The sequence below is a fragment of the Geospiza fortis genome, unplaced genomic scaffold, assembly GCF_000277835.1.
Source record: "Geospiza fortis unplaced genomic scaffold, GeoFor_1.0 scaffold120, whole genome shotgun sequence".
Classification (NCBI taxonomy): domain Eukaryota; kingdom Metazoa; phylum Chordata; class Aves; order Passeriformes; family Thraupidae; genus Geospiza; species Geospiza fortis.
The window spans coordinates 2,241,973-2,260,669 of NW_005054364.1; the positions used below are offsets into that span (position 1 = coordinate 2,241,973).

An 18,697-nucleotide genomic window follows, 5' to 3' on the forward strand; every position below is an offset into this window, starting at 1 on the left:
ACATCTCGAAACTTTACCACACATTTTACTAATTGTTTATAGCATTTTATGATTGCAAAAGGCTTGACACTGCATGAACTCTTTGGGGGAGAAAAATAGAGAAAAGGGGTTAATTGCACATTCATGCAAAGTAAGGTTAGGCTTCCAACAAATACTGAACCAACTTACTCTCTAAAGAGAGTTCCAACACAGGGGACAGCATGCAAAACGAAACAAAAACAGAACAGAACAAAACAAACAACAAAAAAGGGAAAAAGATAAAAACACACAAATTAGTGGCCATCAATACGACGTTCCTGTATGGAATATAAACCAAAATAAAACAAAAAAGGTACTTCAAAACTTTTATGACAAATTTAAGTAATTTTATTGGGATACTCAATTTAATCTTAAGCAATTGGCACGTCCTTTAAGTCATTCTCCCATTTTCTCCTTGAAATATTATTACTCTCTTATTCTATGTAATTCCCTCCATCCAGATACCATGTTAAAGTAAACCTTATAAAATCCCACAAAAGTGATGACAGAATAATTCCTACAGACACTTTAGTAGAGTCTAAGATGAGATTTATGTAGGCGTATGTGTGTGATTAAAAAAAAAAAATCACAGCTCATGAACTCTTATTACTTAAAGGGTTCTTCTGATAACATATTGATAACTATTAATAGTTTTGCAACACCAAAAAGCAGGCAAGGTTTCAGGGACTGGAACAGCTGTACCACAGGTTACAACACAGGCCAAATTTTCTTGAAGCTATGTTATTTCATATCACAGTGGCCAGTAAATAGAAAATCAACCGAACAAGTCAATATAACATTTTTAAAGGCTTAATTTAAAAGGTAAAATGCTCTTTTATTTCTAGCTCTGACATATACATTGCTGCAATTCTATTATCACAGAACAAGCACAATTAAACCAAGCTGCAATTAACCATTTGGTCATTACTTCATTTAAAAAGTAAATATTCCAGCAATATTTCAATATTTAATATTCTTTCCTCTGCTTTGACTTTTTATGTAATGTGTTTTTCTTATTAACTGCTTGGTTTAGTCTTTTCTTCTGGATTTCTGCAGTATGTGATCAACTTTAATACCATGTTGTTGCCGGCAGTGCAAGTTATTTCCAAAATACATGGTGTCAGAGATAGCAGCTGTCACTTTTTCCATCAGGAAAAATAAAGAGGACAGATGAACACAGAAGTTAACCTGTGAAGACCTCTCATCACTCTGAATTTAATTTTCCATTGCAGCAATAATAAAGAATTTTACATATTTTTAAAAATATGTAAAATGTATTGCATAATCGAAGTAGTTTTTCAGGATTCTTCTGGGAAAAGTCAATACTTCTGAAATAAAACCCTATTATGAATTCATCTTTATCATTTTACTAGTTCTGAAATACTGACACAAAGCGGGACGTTATACTCAACATAAAAGATACCACTTCTTCCAAACAAGCCCATAATTAAATAAAATATAAAGTTAGGGTTTTTTTTTACATTATTACATTTATTAGACTCCTTCCTTACCTGCATTCCTTCTGCTGTGAGAAACTGCAATGTTTAACCAAGCTGTACTTGTAACCCACCTCCCACAAAAACTGTTAAAATACTACCATGCAAAGTAACTCACTTAAAAAGATTTTAATTGTCTTAGGAAACAGAAGCATTATTTTCCTTGTTATATCATCCATACTGAGTCATTACCTAAGTAACACTAAATAAAAGCACATTTTCTTTTATACCAAAGTATAATCTCCTTATGAAATATGTTAAAAATTATGTAAAAATTATTCACCAGTCTCAACTGCCAGCCCTATCTACAAAATTCATGGAAGACATCATAACCTATGATAATACACAGTGACCTAGAAAATAAATAAGTACACATTTGGTATAGTTTATCTGATTATGTATGATTTAGTCAGACAACTTAATTTGTAACTTAAATTACTGAGCCTTTTCTTCTCATTGAAAGCAAATCTACACTTGTGTTGAAGTGGCCTCTGTAAACAACAACTTCTTAAAAACACAAATTTTGAGCACAAAGTGCTAAACTACTTCAATGCATTTTGTATGACATTGACCTTCACTTTATTTCCATGATCCTCCAGAAAAAGGGTGGAAAATTATCTTGTTCAAAACTCCAAATTAAATTAATTTAAATCTGATACCATTAACTACTTTTGCTTGGGAAATTTTACATATGCAAATATCACTGATGTAATTTACCATAACTGCCTTTCTTTTAATTTATGTTTTCAGAAATTTATTGAAAATAAGAAAAACCTACACATACCTTACTGTGAGGATCAGCAAACATTCTTGTGAAGATCTCACACAATCTTTTCAACTCAACACGACTGTCAAAATGACAACAATACATTAGTCAACATTAGTCAACTCCCCTGCCAGTTCTGCTAGAATACTAATGCATAGCAATCAGTGAAATCACTAGTAAATATTGAATCAAATAATCAAGTAAATTAGGTTTTGTTCGAGACATGGATAAAAATGTAATAGCTTTCATCTAAAATGAGACTTCAAACCCCTTCAAATGTCTCTTTTTAACTTTCTCATGTATTATACCATACTTTTGTAACAGCATAGATACTGAAAAAGGTGTTTTTAATAGTGAGTAGTAAACCATTTCTTCTGAATAAATACCCCCCAAATTACAGCAATAATAAAAAAAAAGGCCTTCATAAGATGGAAGCATCTTATGAACCCTCTGTATGGCAATAATTCTCAATTTTGAATTTCATACATCCACTAGTATATAAACATACACTAGTAGCCAGAAGTGAGAAAAGCTTCCTCGTTCCTTGCCCCACCTTACTCTCAAAGACACACCCTGCCTTCCCTCTCTACCTCCCACCAACATTGAAACAAGATGTTTCTCTATTGAGATGCCATCCTACCTTAGAGTTCTCTGGTTCTTGAGTAAGTTCTGCAGGCCTAGAAGGCCTTCTTTCCTCTCTGACCACTTGGTGCTGGCACAGCGGTTCAGGACCTCAGCCACGTCTTCTGTCTGCCTCATGTAGGTGGGGATGCTCCCATTCCTGGAGCTGTAGGACCTCTCTGAACAGGCACTTGATGCATCACTGTTGGCATCATCATCTGAGTACATCCCGTACGATTCGTATCTTCTTCGCACGGGCTTCTTCTATTGTACAGAGACAGCCCAGATCAGCACTGATTCTCAAAGGGATGATACAATAGTGGGTCAAAAGACCAACAGTTTCAATAACTGGTGTGACCCCTACTCCCTGCAGTGACAAATGACTCCAACCATTCAGCAGGTCAAACCAAGTTAATGAAAATATTTTGAAGTATGGCTTACATAATATTCCAAACATAAACCCAAAGCAAACGCAGAGAAGACATACGTTTGAGGAAACATTTAACTTTAGGTCTTTTTCAAGAACCCATAAAATTGCACAATGGGGTGGCAAAAGACTGTTGCAAGTTAGTTATTTCACTTCATAGCTTTATATACATTACAGAATTTAAGAATCAGAGGTCTACACAAATTTTGACATTTTAACTAATTTTGTATCAAACATGTTAATATCAAAATATTAAACTATTAAAGAAGAAAAATAGTTTCTATACCTTAGTCCGTATGTCTCCTAAGAGCTGTTAGCAGTAAATTATCGAAAAGAAACAGAAATTGAGAACAGGAAGGTAAGGCATAGCAGCACTGTGAGTAATAAACTTCCTGCCACTGGACAATATATAGTCTTACTGTAAACTTTGTTCTTAGCTCTCTGTGTCTGATTAGCACATTGTCAAGATGTAGTTTGCTAAGTTTCCATTTCCAGTAAAATATTACATGTCATGGGCAGGTTGGTCACAAAGACTTCTCTATCAAAATCTTGTGTCTTATGTGGTGATATTTCAGCATGAACACATTAACTTAACACATGCAGTCAATTTTTACTTTACAATCAACTTTAAGTTAAGGACCAAGCCTTGATTTGAACTATTTAATATCTAAATTTTGTCATCGCAATAATAACAGTCAATGTTCTACAAAAAAATTGATTACATAATGCAAAATTCCAAATTTCCTAAAACAAAAAACAAGCCAACAAAACAAAACACAACATACCAAAGATCAGAAGGGGGAAAGAAAAGCTATTTATCCTAAAATGAAAAAAAACCACACACCTCTGCAAAACAGCTCTTGCCATTCAAACTCTGGAGCTGAAGTCAGCATTTAAAAACTCAGTTTCGTTACATACTCAAAGAAATAGTAGTATAAGTGATCATTTTCCCCTTAATTACCACTGCCATTTGCACAGGGCTCTCATTTTTAACCATGGAATAACTTAAAGGATATCACAATACTAATCACAAACTAATCAATACAACAGGTAACAAGCAGGCTTACTGTCAACAGAACGAGTATATATACATGTGTAAGAGAATTAACTGAAGGGAAAAATCACAGAGATGTTAAGTGTTTTGGAAAAGAGACACTGCAAGGCAAAAAAAACCTTTTCAGTAAATGAATCTGAAATGCCAAGGATGATACTAAAGTAAAAGACAAAAATATGGAATGATTTCCATTATTGCTGCATTTTATACAGCAATATACAAAAGAGACCTTAGGCAGAAGATTGACACCTCTTTGGCTTCACCACCACTAAAACTGGCCAAGTATTTTTCATAAAATAAAAAAGAGTAACAAAACCTGGAATATTTTTGAATTTATATTACATATGACAGGACTCTACATTCTACCTTTTAAAAATACCACTATGAGTGTGAATCTTCAGTCAATGGTAAAACAATAAGAGTGTGTATTACCAGACTTTCATCTACATGGAGCCTTGTACAGGAAAACCTGTACCATTTAGAGCATGGCAAGGAACCAGGCATGCAAGTGCTACAATAATAAAATTATGCTGCTCTTGATCCTTCTTTGCAATGTCAGACTCTAGTTTAAAATATACTAACTCATTTTCCTCTAACATTTCTAGCAGCATTATTTCTCTGAAGCAGCTTTATTGCTTCAACAAAGCAGGACATATTAAAGCCTCAAGAGCAGTCATAGGAAACATGATTTTCTTCTCAACTTATATTCTTACTAGATAATTTTCCCAGCAAAATTGAAAGCTAGGAGGCTGCTAAAAGTACTGAAGATACTCTTTGTGATGCACTTGTGTGGAGAGGACCATAGCACATGCTTTCCAGTTATAGCCAGAACATTTCCATGTTCCATAGACTGTTTTTCTATTGTTCCCTATTCCAAAATCCAGACTGAATTCCAGTTTACAAATCAGCATTAATGCTGAAAACTTTTAGCAAGTTTGTAATAACAGAAAGGGGAAAATACACTCAACTTCGCCATGACTTCTTATGCAAGATTTCACAGATATTCTGATCTCTATGCCAGTGAAGGCACACAAATTTTAAACTAGTATGTCAAGAAAGAAGTATTAACTAAGAAATGAATAAATAGTCATACTAAGAATATGACAGAGTTCTTCAGAGTTTGAAATTTAGTTTCTCTCTATTGACTTATATCTGACTGTAATTTAGAGTCTAATTTGCAGTTTTTTACTAACTTTTAAAATAACAGTTTTTCTTAAACCAGAGAAATAACCATTCCTTTAAAGCATTCTGGTAACTAGAAAACAGATACTTACAAGTATTTAATGAGATGCAAATAGCATGCAATAATTGACAAAAATGTATCTGATTCATAGCATCAGGACTTTAACTGAGGATTTCAGCTTGCTGATGTAAATATCAGAAAAGCAAAATACACCATGTGTTCAGTTTGGCTTACAGGGGCAGGAAGGCAGAGGAGCCAGAGCCACCTTTTTAAAGAACAATACAGCTTAAAAAAGAGAATAACCAGTTTTAACTTAGTGTAACATTTTGAAAACAAAGGAAAACAAAAACTAAACTTATGAGATGCTACCTGCTGTGCTGGTTTTGGCTGAGCTAGAGTTAATTTTCCTGACACTGGCTGGTGTGGGGCTGTGTTCTGGATTTGTGCTGAACACATGGTTGATAATATAGAGAGGTTTTGTTTTTGCTGAGTTGGGCTCACACAGAGCTGAGACCTTTTCTGCTTTTCCTACTGCCACACTGGCCAGGAAGCTGGGGGTGAATGGGAGACTGGGAGGAGACACAGCCAGGACAGGTGACCCAAACTGACCAAAGGGACATTCCAGACCATGTGACATGCTCAGTATATAAAGTGGAGGGAAGAAGGAGGAAGAGAGGGATGTTTGGAGTGATGGTGTTTGTCTTTCCAAGTCATTGCTATGTGTGGTGGGGCCCTGCTCTGCTGGAGATGGCTGAATACCTGCCTGCTCATGGGAAGCACTGAATAAATTTCTTGTTTGGCTCTGCCTGGGTGCATGGCTTTTGCGTTCCATATTAAACTGTCTTTATCTCAACCCACAAGTTTTCTGGCTTTTACCCTCCTGATTCTCTCTGACACCAGTGGTGGGAGAGAGAGAGTGGCTGTGTGAGGCTGCCCAGCCATCATTTTCTCTCTTCAGCATCAATTTCACCTGCTGTCAGACAGAAAAACTTTAAGAGGAACCCAGGCATCTGGTAAGCAGAGGCCTTTAGCTGTCATCATTCCTAGCTCTAACAAGCCTTCAACCTATCCTGAAGTTTTTCTGGCTATTGTGAGAAACTGCTGGTTAGTTCTGCCTGCTCAAGTGGCTCCTTAGGCCACTCCAACACAACAGTCTAAGACTTTCCTGTCTGCCATGGAAAAAAGCATGCTTCTCAAAAGTTAACACTTCTGTAGGGAATGAAAATTCCAATACTTGCAGCTCCACCAACTCGGTTTCTTTCTTTTTTTTTCCCCCAAAGAAGCCAATAAAACAATAAATTACAAGTTCTTCTGCATGCTAATGTACAGGAACCAAACACTTGAAGAGCCTGTAACCCACACAAGGTAAGTGTGTCATTCTTACCAAAGCATCTGCTACTGCCTCTTCTACGTCAGAACCTGTGTTCAGGACTCTCATAGCACTGACTGATGACGATAATCTACTCGACTGACTAATTCCAAAGCCAGTACCTGTTACAACAACAAAAATAAATACAAAGAATTCAATCAGAATAGAAAGCTGGGATGTAAATATCACATTCACTTATAAAAACCCAAGTAGAAGAAAAGCATTTGCTTAGCATTTTTAGTAAGTTACGTAGTGGATAAAATAACCATTTCCATTCTGTAGTCTTTAGTGGTACACACCAAAGTAAGAATTCAGTCACCTACAAACGTTCTGTTCCAACATCACATGGAAAAACCCCTATAAAACAATGGTTTTATTTGAAGGAAATTTTCCTTTTTTAAAAATTAATGTCTTCTTCATTTTGGGTTTTTGTTTTCATTTAGAAAGAAAGCAAATACAATAGGAAGGCTATTGAGACTGTTGATTAGAAAACTACATGCATAAAGAATGCTCTACAAATACTAAAAAAAAAATAAACAACCTAAAAAAATCTTTTCTGCAAGTAAAAAAATGTTGTTAAGGAATAAAAGGATTAACGTTGGAGGATGAGGGTGGAGACAAAATCTAGCAACATAAGCACATCTATCTGGATTATTAAAACCACAAAACTTAAATTAATATAAAGAATGCTTTCTAAAACTGAACTATGAGAATAACCAAGTGGATGGGAAAAAAAATCCAGGATGACTGCACAGATGACAGCAAAGAGTACTCATCCTTCACCTGTGGCCCCATAAGCATCAGGAGCGTAGAGGGCACCAGTGGATCTGGAGTGATGTCTGGAAGCTGCAATAACAGGATTAAATAAACCCTATCTATGACCATGGAATCAAAGTGCTGCAATAGCTGCTCAGGCGAACAAGACAGTACTTATCAAAAAGATTCAGCTTAAGCACAAGAAACTGAATATTAAACAGAAGCAAACATCTTCAGAGTAGTTCTTTGATTATACCAAATATGATTATATAGGTTTATGTACACTGGACATTTCATGCATAATTTTTTTTTTAATTTACAAGATTAAGAGCAGGGTAAAAGCAAGTATGTTTAAGTTCGAAGAAGAAGAGGTGCACAGACACACATGCACACACTCACACACAAACAGAATCATCAGAGACAGCTAAAAAGGTATCAGTCCACTGACAATGGTCTTGCATTGTGGACTTAACTAAATTCTGTGTGCTCCAGTCAGAGCCAGAGCTCACATATCAAACATTATCTGCAAAAAGTGCCTCCTTCACGAACCTGCTGTGCTGGCAGCTGACAATTTGTACACACTTGAATTCTTGCCTCTGTTGCAGACAACTCAACCTCAGTAAAAACTCACCACTATGTAAACGAAGTTAAAAATACCCAATTATAATTAAAAGTTTAACATAAGCCAACCAATGCAATTAATAATTCACATACTCACTATTTTATTTAAATGAATAAAACGTGATGCTGAAACACATGTTAGTTACTACAGCTCATTAAGATTCTTTAAAGTTATGGCAACTGGAAACTGAAGATCCTTAAGGATTTCTGAATAAAACTGAGTACCCCAGTCCTTATGGCACTTGTAGAAAACTGCTTTTTTAGTGATTCTCAAGAAGCTGACTCACCATTGCTAGTATTTTCTTTCTTAAAACAAGCATTTTTTAAAATTAAATGTGTTTTTATACAATTCAACGTTTTCTTCAGTTCACTTAAGTTAGAATTTTATTGTCGCATAAATGACAATTTAAACTTGAACCCAAATGTCCACCCACAGAGGCAAAACTCCTAGATAAAAATCTTACAATTTAATAAGTAACTGTAAAAGCACATATCTTACTCCTTCTGGATATATAAAGTAGCACAAACAAATCAAATTAACCATCCTTTTCTCTGATTAGCAAAGACCATTCAAGATTCTGATTTGAATCACGTACAGGTGAACCATGGATCAAACAATATTTTGGGAAGGACCTTTTAACCTGAGTGCAGTTCTGCAATGATCCTAAGCCCTGTAAAGATCCCAGAAACACAGTGTCTTTCCACATTAAGTTCTCCACTCCTTACATAAGGTACAGTGAGGTACTTTATTTCTAACTAATCCTACATGAAGATGTTTGGCTAGGGCATTTTAGTTTGGAATTAATACTTCATGGAATGCTTGGTTCTTCAGAAAGTGCATCTCGGCATGGAAAATGAGACAGAATTGAGGATGTCACGACACAGACATCACAGCTGACAGCTCTATAAATACAAGCATTAATGGGATAAACCTTCTCCTTACTTTCCATCAATGAATGCTGAAAATTACAGGTTCAACTGAAAACTAAAAATTCAAACTTCAGGCAAGAAACTTGAAATTACTCCTGTCCCTACATACATTTGAAATATGCTGGACAAGTTTTTAAGACAGTGAAAAAAAGTACTATATATAGGGTGAAACATACCTCATTCCAAAACTTATTTTCAAGAATATTCTTTGTATCCCTCAATCTGCAGAAATGGCCAAGTATTTACTTTTGCTGTTGCATTTTTAATGTATGAATCAAAATAAGACTTTAAATGGACTCACTCTAAGATTAAATTAACAATTTCTTAGCTAAAATATGGACATTATACTAGTCTGATATTTAATACTGACTATATTAACAAAAGTAGATACTTCTATACAAATTACTTCCTTCTTAATGGCTCTTATCTCCTAGTTTATAACATTATACTGAGATGTGAGACTATATAAACACTTCATACCAATGTATACAGTGAAGCAATTATGTAGCATTTAGGTAATTTTATACCCTAAAGGGGGATAAAATCCATTCTATTTCATTTGTGTTCGTAAGCAAAAATTTCTGTGCTGACAATGCGAGGCAATACAAGTTACATTCCCCTATTCATCCCCATGTCAAACTGCCTCTAGATACACAGAGCTGAATTTGCCTCATTTCATCTTTCACTTGTACCAACAAAACAATTAATAACATTTTAAATCATTCAAATAAAAAGTCATACTAAAAGAAATCTTCATTTATTCCCATTCCCAGTAAATTTCCTTTTTTTTTAACCAATGCTGGATTCCTATACATATTACTTCGCATTCTCTGTGCTACCAGACAATTCCACCTATTTCACTAGTACTTGTTTTGATATCTGAATTATAAAACTGAACTACATAAATAAGAATAAAACCTCCAGTGGCATCTATGCCAAATATCTCATCATATTGCCTAATACAGACTTCTTAAGATAGCAAGCATCCAACCAATTACAAAATGTAAATCTGATCCTGCATGCATGTAATTCAAATCAAGCTGTAATGCAGCAAAAGAAGCACCAAGAGTTCTGGAAAACACCCTTGTTTTTAAAAGAACAGAAGGTACATATGTATTTCAACACAATTTCCCAGTCATGTTTTAGAAAAAAACAATACAGGTTTCCTAATGGATCCTGCCCAACTACTTTTAGTATCATTTCCCAATTAAACAGCATCTGGGCAAACTAGCATTAGGTACTGAAACAGATTTCACTCAATTAATCTGTACTCTCCCAATAAAACCATGGCTGGCAGGAAGCCCTAACAGACCACAACATATGTCCAGTGCTAATTAGGAGTACAGTAGGGTGCCTCAATTTGAGATAGAAACCAGAGATTTACTATTTTCAGACTATGTTTAACAGCTAGTATTATGAAGTCCTTAACTGTAAGCTACACTAAACAAAGCAAATAAGAAGGATACTGAAGGCTATTTCAGACAAAGGTAACACCAAAAAGAGATCTGTTTCAGATTCAATTGCACAGAGTTTAATATTACCAAACAAGCAAAACAAACCTCAATCAACAAACCCAATATGTAAAAGCACTATAAGCAAAATGTACTATCAACTTTGTAGTAACCTTGCCAAAAATACATGGAGACAAAAACCTTCCCTAATCCTTAACCAACATGTTAAGGTAATAGACCAATAGGCTGCTGAGTATAGCTGAAGGGACATAATTAAGTGTATTTTCTCCTTAGAAACTAAAATAATTCATTGACTAGGTAGAAAATTTTGAGCAACAGCTGACCCTGCACTCAAGTACCCAAGCAATGAAAGAGAAACACACAATTTCAAAACAATACACAAAACCAGGAGTGCCTTTTCAAAATGGCATCTGGACACTGCGCATCACACACCTTTCTAGACTTGGTACTTCAGACTGAGCCTAGCAAAGCCTGTATTTTCCCTGTGTGCAGCCCATTCACACACTGCTCAATCCTCCATGGGGGTAAGTGGGGGGAGAGCCAAAGGAAGGGAGAAGCCGGTGGCCAGCTAGAAGCTAACGCAGGAGGCACGGGTTCGTTAGGAGGGGCAGGGACAGCCATGCACGACAAGGCTCCGAGTACTTACCCAGGGGCGGGAAAGAGCGGACAGGGCTCGTGTCCCTGCTACTTTCACGGCTGGCCTCCCTGCTGCAGCCCTGACTCACACTAGGCCGAGGAATGCGGCTGCCTCGTGCTAGTATGATTCAGGGTGCAGGCAAACAGCGGCACAAAGGGAGAAGACATAAGAAAAGTTGCAGTTTTAATGCAATTCTGTTCCGCAGTAAGATCAAAGATGCGTTTCTAAGAAAAGACATTGATGATTATGTTGCATTTTAAGTCATAACCTTTTTTACAGACTTTCTTGATTGTGCTGGGTTAGTCTAAGTGTAGTCAGTTCAATGAAATTATTTTTTTGCACAGCTTAAAATGGAAATTTACTAACTCTTTACAGAATGGTTGAAAGACCCATTGGAAAGGATGGAGAAAAAATGAACAACACTGAGTAATGATTCAGAATTTGTGCTCAAGATGAAGTTAATCAAGAGTAGCACCAATGGAAAACTCCACAGCTTTATAAAGAAGGAAAATAAAATTATGCGGCTAAAATAAAAATCAACAATACAAAGGAAGAACAACATCAATACCATTAAAATCAACAGATGTTTTTCAATAACATTTGCAATAATGTGTAATCGAATTATACTGAGGCTGAAGACACGTAACCTTAATTTTAGCATCACAGCATTTACACATGTGCACACACATACACGGAAGACATGAAGTAATGAAGAACATATTTTCAAAATGATATTACACTTTCATTCAAAGGATATGAGTATTTTAGGCATGAAGTGAAAAAAAGACAAGGAAGAAAGGGAGGTAAGGAAAAGAACAACTACAACATTCTGACAAGAAAAACCTCAAATTTCAGATTCAGTTTAAAACTGTCTTGTACATCAAAAACTAGTCTCAGAAAAAAGCCACGTTCTAGGATGTATTCTATTTTTTCCATCCACCTAGAATTACATAGCAGCTGTAGATGTCCAGCACTTAAAGTAAGAAGGGCTATAAAGAAACCAAGAGTTATTTGGTGACTCTTACCTACTGACAACCTAGAAGGACTAGCTTCTCTACTGCATCCCTGACTTCGTGGGATTTTGCTCCGTTTCTGTGCAGCTGCAGGATTCACCAACACTCTCTGAACTCCTGTGTTCATAGTGGAAAGTGTGGTTGTTGTCAAAACTCTTCCAGGAGACCCGGATCTACTGCCAGCTGAAGGTAGAATGAATAAATATTAGCAACAGCACAGTGGACAAACAATCATGGTTCAAAAGAAAGTAATACCTGAAGTTAGTAGGAAGGTGGTGGCAGACTGAAATGATCCGGAAAAACTTACAAGGTAAAAACATGAAATAGAATGCCCTGGTCCGAGCTCTTACAGTACTGCATACAAGGTAGTTAAAATTATCGATGCAAGGAAGCACTTGATATGGTATTTAGCACTACATGAGCTCAAGAAACCACAATTATTATTTCTGGACTTTGTCAAGAGTTCCATATGAATGTGTTCTTTTTTTTAAAGCTACATAGTCTCACTAACCACATTTTCTATTAATAAAGAAAAGCAAACAAACAAACCTGTTGGAAAGCTAAAAGGAGAAATTTTAAACTAGGATTTCTTAACTATCCCAGCTCTTCCAATATAATCAGTGTTAGAGTTAATGTGATTTTCCTAATATTTGAAATCTTCTCACTTGCTTTTAAATGCATGGTGTCTTCAAGGAATATTCTGACATTAAATAAAATATGACAGAAGACAGAGTACTCATGTACATTTCGGTGGAGGTTACCCCACAAATTACAGAAAATCTTCAATTAGTTTTAAACAAGCTAAAAAAATTCACTAGGATATATTTAAATGTCTTAAATTTCTGTTAGTTTCTGGTAATGATACTGTACCTAGAATATCTGTAGTATTTTGTACTGTACAGTTTTAATTGTGATCACTTATCTTTAATTTTGATATTTCAGTTACAGAACATTTAAGTTCTATGTTCTTAGCAAAGAATTCATTCTTCTCTAGCTGTAACTAATTTATATCACCAGCTGATATTAATATATTGTTTCCAGCTGTACAATTCAAGAAATATGACCAAATAAAAAGCAAACCAGAATTTCAATCAAAGATTAATTACATACAGTTTTGAATCCTTCATTAATCTTTAAAATACAATCAGGTAACTGTATGACCACAGTGATGCTATCAGATTTACAGACGACATGCAACTTTTCAAGTGAATTTCATGGGTTACTTCTTATGAGACACATGGAAAAAAAGATAAAAGTTGACTAAAGCTTGACTATATGGGAAAAAAAACCAAAATCCCAAACAAAGTAAAACATATGCTGGGTGGAAGAGAGAAATCTAAAAAATGTACCATGCATGTACTTTCAGATTCATTGTTTGAATTCAAACTTGAAATGATTATTTAGCAAAATCCCTTTTCCAGACTATGGGCCTATTCAGCAGAAATGATAAATAAAGTATTATGCAGCCTGGAAAAAAACAAGCACAACTTCTATAGCAACAGAAGAATAAGCAAACCTATAAAACTGCTGTTATGTGCAAAAATTAAGGTTTTGACAGTTTCTTCACATCAGGGTATTTCAACTTAGACCTGATATTACTATGCCTTCTTCCTCTTTTCTATCTCTTTAAAACAGTAAAAATATTGTTGAAGGTTTCACTGTGGTGCAGACTTGTACATTTCCTTCAATAGGGCAGAAATCTAAAAAACTTACTCTTCTCAGAATATTCAGAAGAAATGCAACCACTTGTTCTAATACTTTATTTAATCTTTCTATAGTCTGACCTGCAAAGTGTACCACTGCAGCATAAACTAACTGAATGCAGCTACATACCCTGAAAACAGCAGCATTGGAATACTCTTGTCACAATTACCACTACCAGCAGATCTAAGTGAGCTGAATGATGAAAGAAAGATTACTAAGGCACTACCCCAAAACAACAAACCCTTCCTATCTCTCCTGCTTTCTACATAAGGATTGCACCCAATTAAGTTATGCGCAGCATATGGAAAAAAGCCAGCCACAATTTCTGCTGAATAGGATCCTTAAATGAGGTATGTCAAACAGGTGATCAAACAATGATGTGTACACAAATTCTGTAGACTCTTACCACCAATGGGGTTAGCAGACTGTGATCCTGAACAAGTGTAAAGGCAGGATTAGGGTAGGGATTTATAATCCATGAAGAGGGAGGGAGCAGAGCAGATTAAAAAATGAATGGCAAATGGAAATAAGAAAGCTTTAGTCATTTCACACAGGAAAAAAAGCCACAAGGGGGTTACGCTAAAGCAGTGCTATTAAGTAGCTTCCACAATTGAAGAATTAAACTCATATGCTATGTACAAAGCAGATGAAGCAAAGCTGCACAAGCAAATTACAATTCTTCAGCTTTCTAATCAACAACTCAACACTGAAGAATTAAATTTCAATTAAGCATGAAACTGTAGCCTGGATATTACTTGAAAAGAATATTACATTGCCAAAAAGGCTCAAGAAGTTCAACAGCTGAACAAAAATTACACACGAGATCAAAACTTTGTTTTTGAGACACAACAGTAAAGGAACTGAGCTGCAGGTGCGGTGGATGACCAAAACAAAAAAACCAAATTCACAATGGCATAACTGAAAAGACTTGCATAGAATTCTTTGTTTTCCTCCTTAAAAGTAATCTTGAGTGTAAAAGGAAGAATTTGTTTCCATTCAGAAATTCTCTGAATGTCAACTGTAATGCAATTTTAGCAGACCCTGTGAAATTACCCGACAACCAAACCGGAAAGAAGAGGAAAAAAATGTAAGCATTTTTTTCCATAGGTAAGAATAAAATAATGAGGCATTTACTTTATGTTAATTTAAAAAGAGAAGAGTAAAGGGCTTTTAAAACCCTAAAAATGTTTTTTTTTTTTTGTAAAAGCATTCAAATTTGCAAGTCTTTCATAAAATGATTTTTGAACAAAAGATAGCTGCAATCCAAAAATTAACAAAAGCATCTGCACTAGAGTGGTTTAAAAAAAATAGCTTAAATCTAGCATGAAGCTATTCTCTCATTATGTAAGCTGGGGAACTTAAACAGTCCCCTGTATGGAAACATTAAGCATCACGCTTCACACAATGCTGTGAAAATTTTCAGTCACATAAAGAAGCATCACCCCAATAGCTGGCATACAGTGCCTGAGAATTCTCCTTCGCCTGTCCATTTGTATTTGCCCTGTTTATCTTCCTTAAAACATCTCAGAATTCTTATTCTCCCCCACTGACAGGTTATAATGAGCTATTTGAAGCAATCAGTTCTGAACAGAAGTAGTAATAAAAGGCTGTAAAGATGCATTCATGCATTTAATTTTCACACATCATCACATATAGTCAGATCTAGTTATCTCAATTTATCTCTTTAGACATTAATACTGTGTAAAAATGAATTTAAAAAACCAACCCTGTCATTATTAGGAGAAAAACTGGAAAGGCCTCATTCTGCTTCTCTGGATATACATTAATTTAATGTTATATGACAGTGATCATCACTAAAGTATTATATTGCTACCTAAATTTATCCCCTTCCCCAGACATTTATCAAACATCTTCACTTTTTACAAATTTACCAAATCTATTCAAAATGCAAAAGTAGTTTCAAAAAGCTTAATTCCAAACTTTCCTAATACTAATGAAAAAATTGTTATAGACACTGCTTATAGCTTTTCATAGAAGGGAAAAAGGGATTAGAAGGAACTTTACCTTCCCTCCCTCTTAAATTATTCCCACATTCTTTGTTTATGGTACAGTGTTGCAATCTGTAAAACAAGTTTTGCAGAACTTTTGTCCCAACGACTCATTTGAAGGCTCTCATTTTACAAACACTTCTGGGACTAGAGTATTGTCAAAGCCCTTAAGGGAACTCTTCTACTGAATTTTAGTAGTAGTAGTAGTAGAATTTTAGTAGTAACTCCACTGAATTTTTAGTATGCTACATTTATCTGTTCACATTGTTTGAAAGCATTATTTCAGAAAACCTGCATACACTAGATCAGGTCTGATCCAACTGTACTTGTTGGGAAATTAAATTATGGCAAGTACTCTTAACAGGAAAAAACCAGCTACTACCTGCTTTTTTAACTTCTAAAATCATTCTATTTACAACAGATGCAGCCATTGCTATGAAGACAAATGCTTCTGCCATTAAACAAATTATCAAAGGGTTTTATTAAAGAAAGTGGATATGGTTAGTGATAGCAAAATAACTGTATTGAAAATTTTAAACCTGGCAAAATTTACTGGTTTAGAACATTATATCTGACAATTTATACAAGTGGGAAGTTAATTTTAATTTTATTGTGCGTCTGTCTTCTTTTCATTAATTTAGTTGCATTTCACTTAATCAGACAAAGATAAGAATCTGAAAATGCTACAGAGCTTAGTCAGAAAATGTCTGTTGGACACATCAGATGTGTGGACAAATTGCTGTAGGTCAGCCAGTGCCAAGAGTGTGAGGTAATCAGGTCTTTTTAATTAATGACCAAGTGCTTGGCTACATCTGCGGTGGTTACTAAACACACACAGAAAATTACTGTGGATTAGCTGACACACATTAAATTGCTTGTTTTAACCCTATGACTCAACACAAGCTCAGTAACTGATTGTAATGTGAGGGGTTAGTATTTTTTTTCAAAGAAGAGTTAAGTAAAGGCAAGAGCTGTAATACAAAAAAAAGGAGTTTATACCCAAGAGCTACAGCAGTGCCTAGCCCAAAGAAAATGGGTATTTCTGGCTAAAATAAGACTATTTTAAAAATGGAAAATTAGGTCTCTCAGGTAAGAATGAGGACACCATTCAGCCTACTCATTCTTCTCTATTACTAGTCCATGTTTATGGCCTTTCATGTTGGGGAAGTCAGAAAAGGGGGGAAAAGAATGTTGAGAAGTTATAATTGAAGACAGAATTTAAGGATATATTTCACTTCCTGCTACACTATCTAATTTAATTGGCAAACTAAGACCTAACCTACTATTTTGTCCAGAGAAAAACAACATGAATCAGAAAAGCATGCAAATACCACTGACCCAAAACACTGAAAAAAATACCTTCATTTTGGTCTGGCGATGATGAACCTAAGGCACAGAACAACAACTCAGTATGTAGCTTTTTTTTTTTTAATTAACTTTGACTGTAGCCATTGGTCAATGAATATATGCTTAAGCATTAGCCTCTTTATCAAGTATAACTGATAAACAGAAAATACATACGCTGAGATTGTGACACTACTTTGGTTCTACTCCGTCCTCTGGAATCTGTTTTAGAATTTCCAATACCAACAGAAGGGGTTGAGAGCTTTGATCGTATACGACCTACAAAAGAAAAAGGGCATTAAATCAGTTTTTCATAGTCACGCACAAAGCAGAGCATCAGTAGTATTTACTAATATTTTCTAAAGTTTGCGTATAAAAGAAGCGGAATGTAACTCAACTGGTGCCAATTCGCTTGGGATAATTAGTAGAAATTTGAACACCTTGACGAATTTAATAGCTGAGGAAGCAAGATACTTCTCCTCTGATGCTACATGTTTCAGCAAACAATTTGCACATTACACCTTCAACACCCTGGACTGGCTAGCTAGTTCTTCCTTCCAACATATATGTGTTGAGCACATTAAAAGGGGATGTTTACTCAATACAATGCAATGCAAACGTTGCTGTATCAGGTACAGTCTTCTCATGATTACTTGAGCTTCTAATTCTACTTTTGCTGTCATAAAACTACAGATTCTGAGCTTTCTTCCTAACTTCACTCCTCTTTTTAGAAATCTAAGTAGTAGCTTTTTTATTACTGAAGATTCTACTGTTTCCCTGGCCCCAGTCATACAGACTTCTACAGGATTTCCCAAGCCTTCTAGAGCATTTTGCAGACACTAAATACATTCAAGTACTTCTCATGACAACATGATATCAAGAAATACTACTTTCCCCACTAGACAGAAAGGCCAAGCAAGAGACACATTAAATTAAGTATCTACAAATAAAACAAGATTCACTTTTCCCTAGAATGCCAAATGGCAAATTCTCTTGGGTTTGGTCAAACCCTTCTGCATTGCTAGCCATGTTCCTTGTAACATCCAGCATATACAAAGAAATTACAGAAGAAAGAAAGATACCAGTTTTCTGAATTATAGCTATCTGAAAGATCATTCATAAAAGAAAATAGTGGTGTTGTATACTACACTTCCCAAGCCAAACTCTCAAACAGCAGCAAAATGAAATCAAAACCAAACTCATGCTAACTATAATTCTTCTAAGCTGCAAGAACAAATGCCAAAAAGTCTGTACAGGGTGGATCTAGCTCAACAAGC

General features: G+C 35.3%; 1 protein-coding gene across 37 annotated transcripts in view; it reads right to left on the reverse strand.

Annotated features, from left to right (window-relative positions):
* The window catches only part of CLASP2 (cytoplasmic linker associated protein 2), a 145,034-nt gene that overhangs the window by 28,515 nt on the left and 97,822 nt on the right, over positions 1 to 18,697 (reverse strand). For 7 of the 37 annotated variants that reach the window (XM_031059596.1, XM_031059594.1, XM_031059592.1 and 4 more), the window contains 11 exons: positions 17,598 to 17,699; positions 17,436 to 17,462; positions 14,474 to 14,500; positions 12,376 to 12,546; positions 11,360 to 11,467; positions 7,718 to 7,780; positions 6,950 to 7,056; positions 3,615 to 3,638; positions 2,921 to 3,165; positions 2,299 to 2,362; positions 449 to 451 (listed from right to left, as the gene is read on the reverse strand). In XM_031059596.1, coding sequence (XP_030915456.1) covers positions 449 to 451; positions 2,299 to 2,362; positions 2,921 to 3,165; positions 3,615 to 3,638; positions 6,950 to 7,056; positions 7,718 to 7,780; positions 11,360 to 11,467; positions 12,376 to 12,546; positions 14,474 to 14,500; positions 17,436 to 17,462; positions 17,598 to 17,699 — 941 coding nt within the window. The remainder of the gene's footprint in view (positions 1 to 448; positions 452 to 2,298; positions 2,363 to 2,920; positions 3,166 to 3,614; positions 3,639 to 6,949; positions 7,057 to 7,717; positions 7,781 to 11,359; positions 11,468 to 12,375; positions 12,547 to 14,473; positions 14,501 to 17,435; positions 17,463 to 17,597; positions 17,700 to 18,697) is intronic. The other 30 variants (XM_031059608.1, XM_031059621.1, XM_031059603.1 and 27 more) reach the window with 15 other exon arrangements.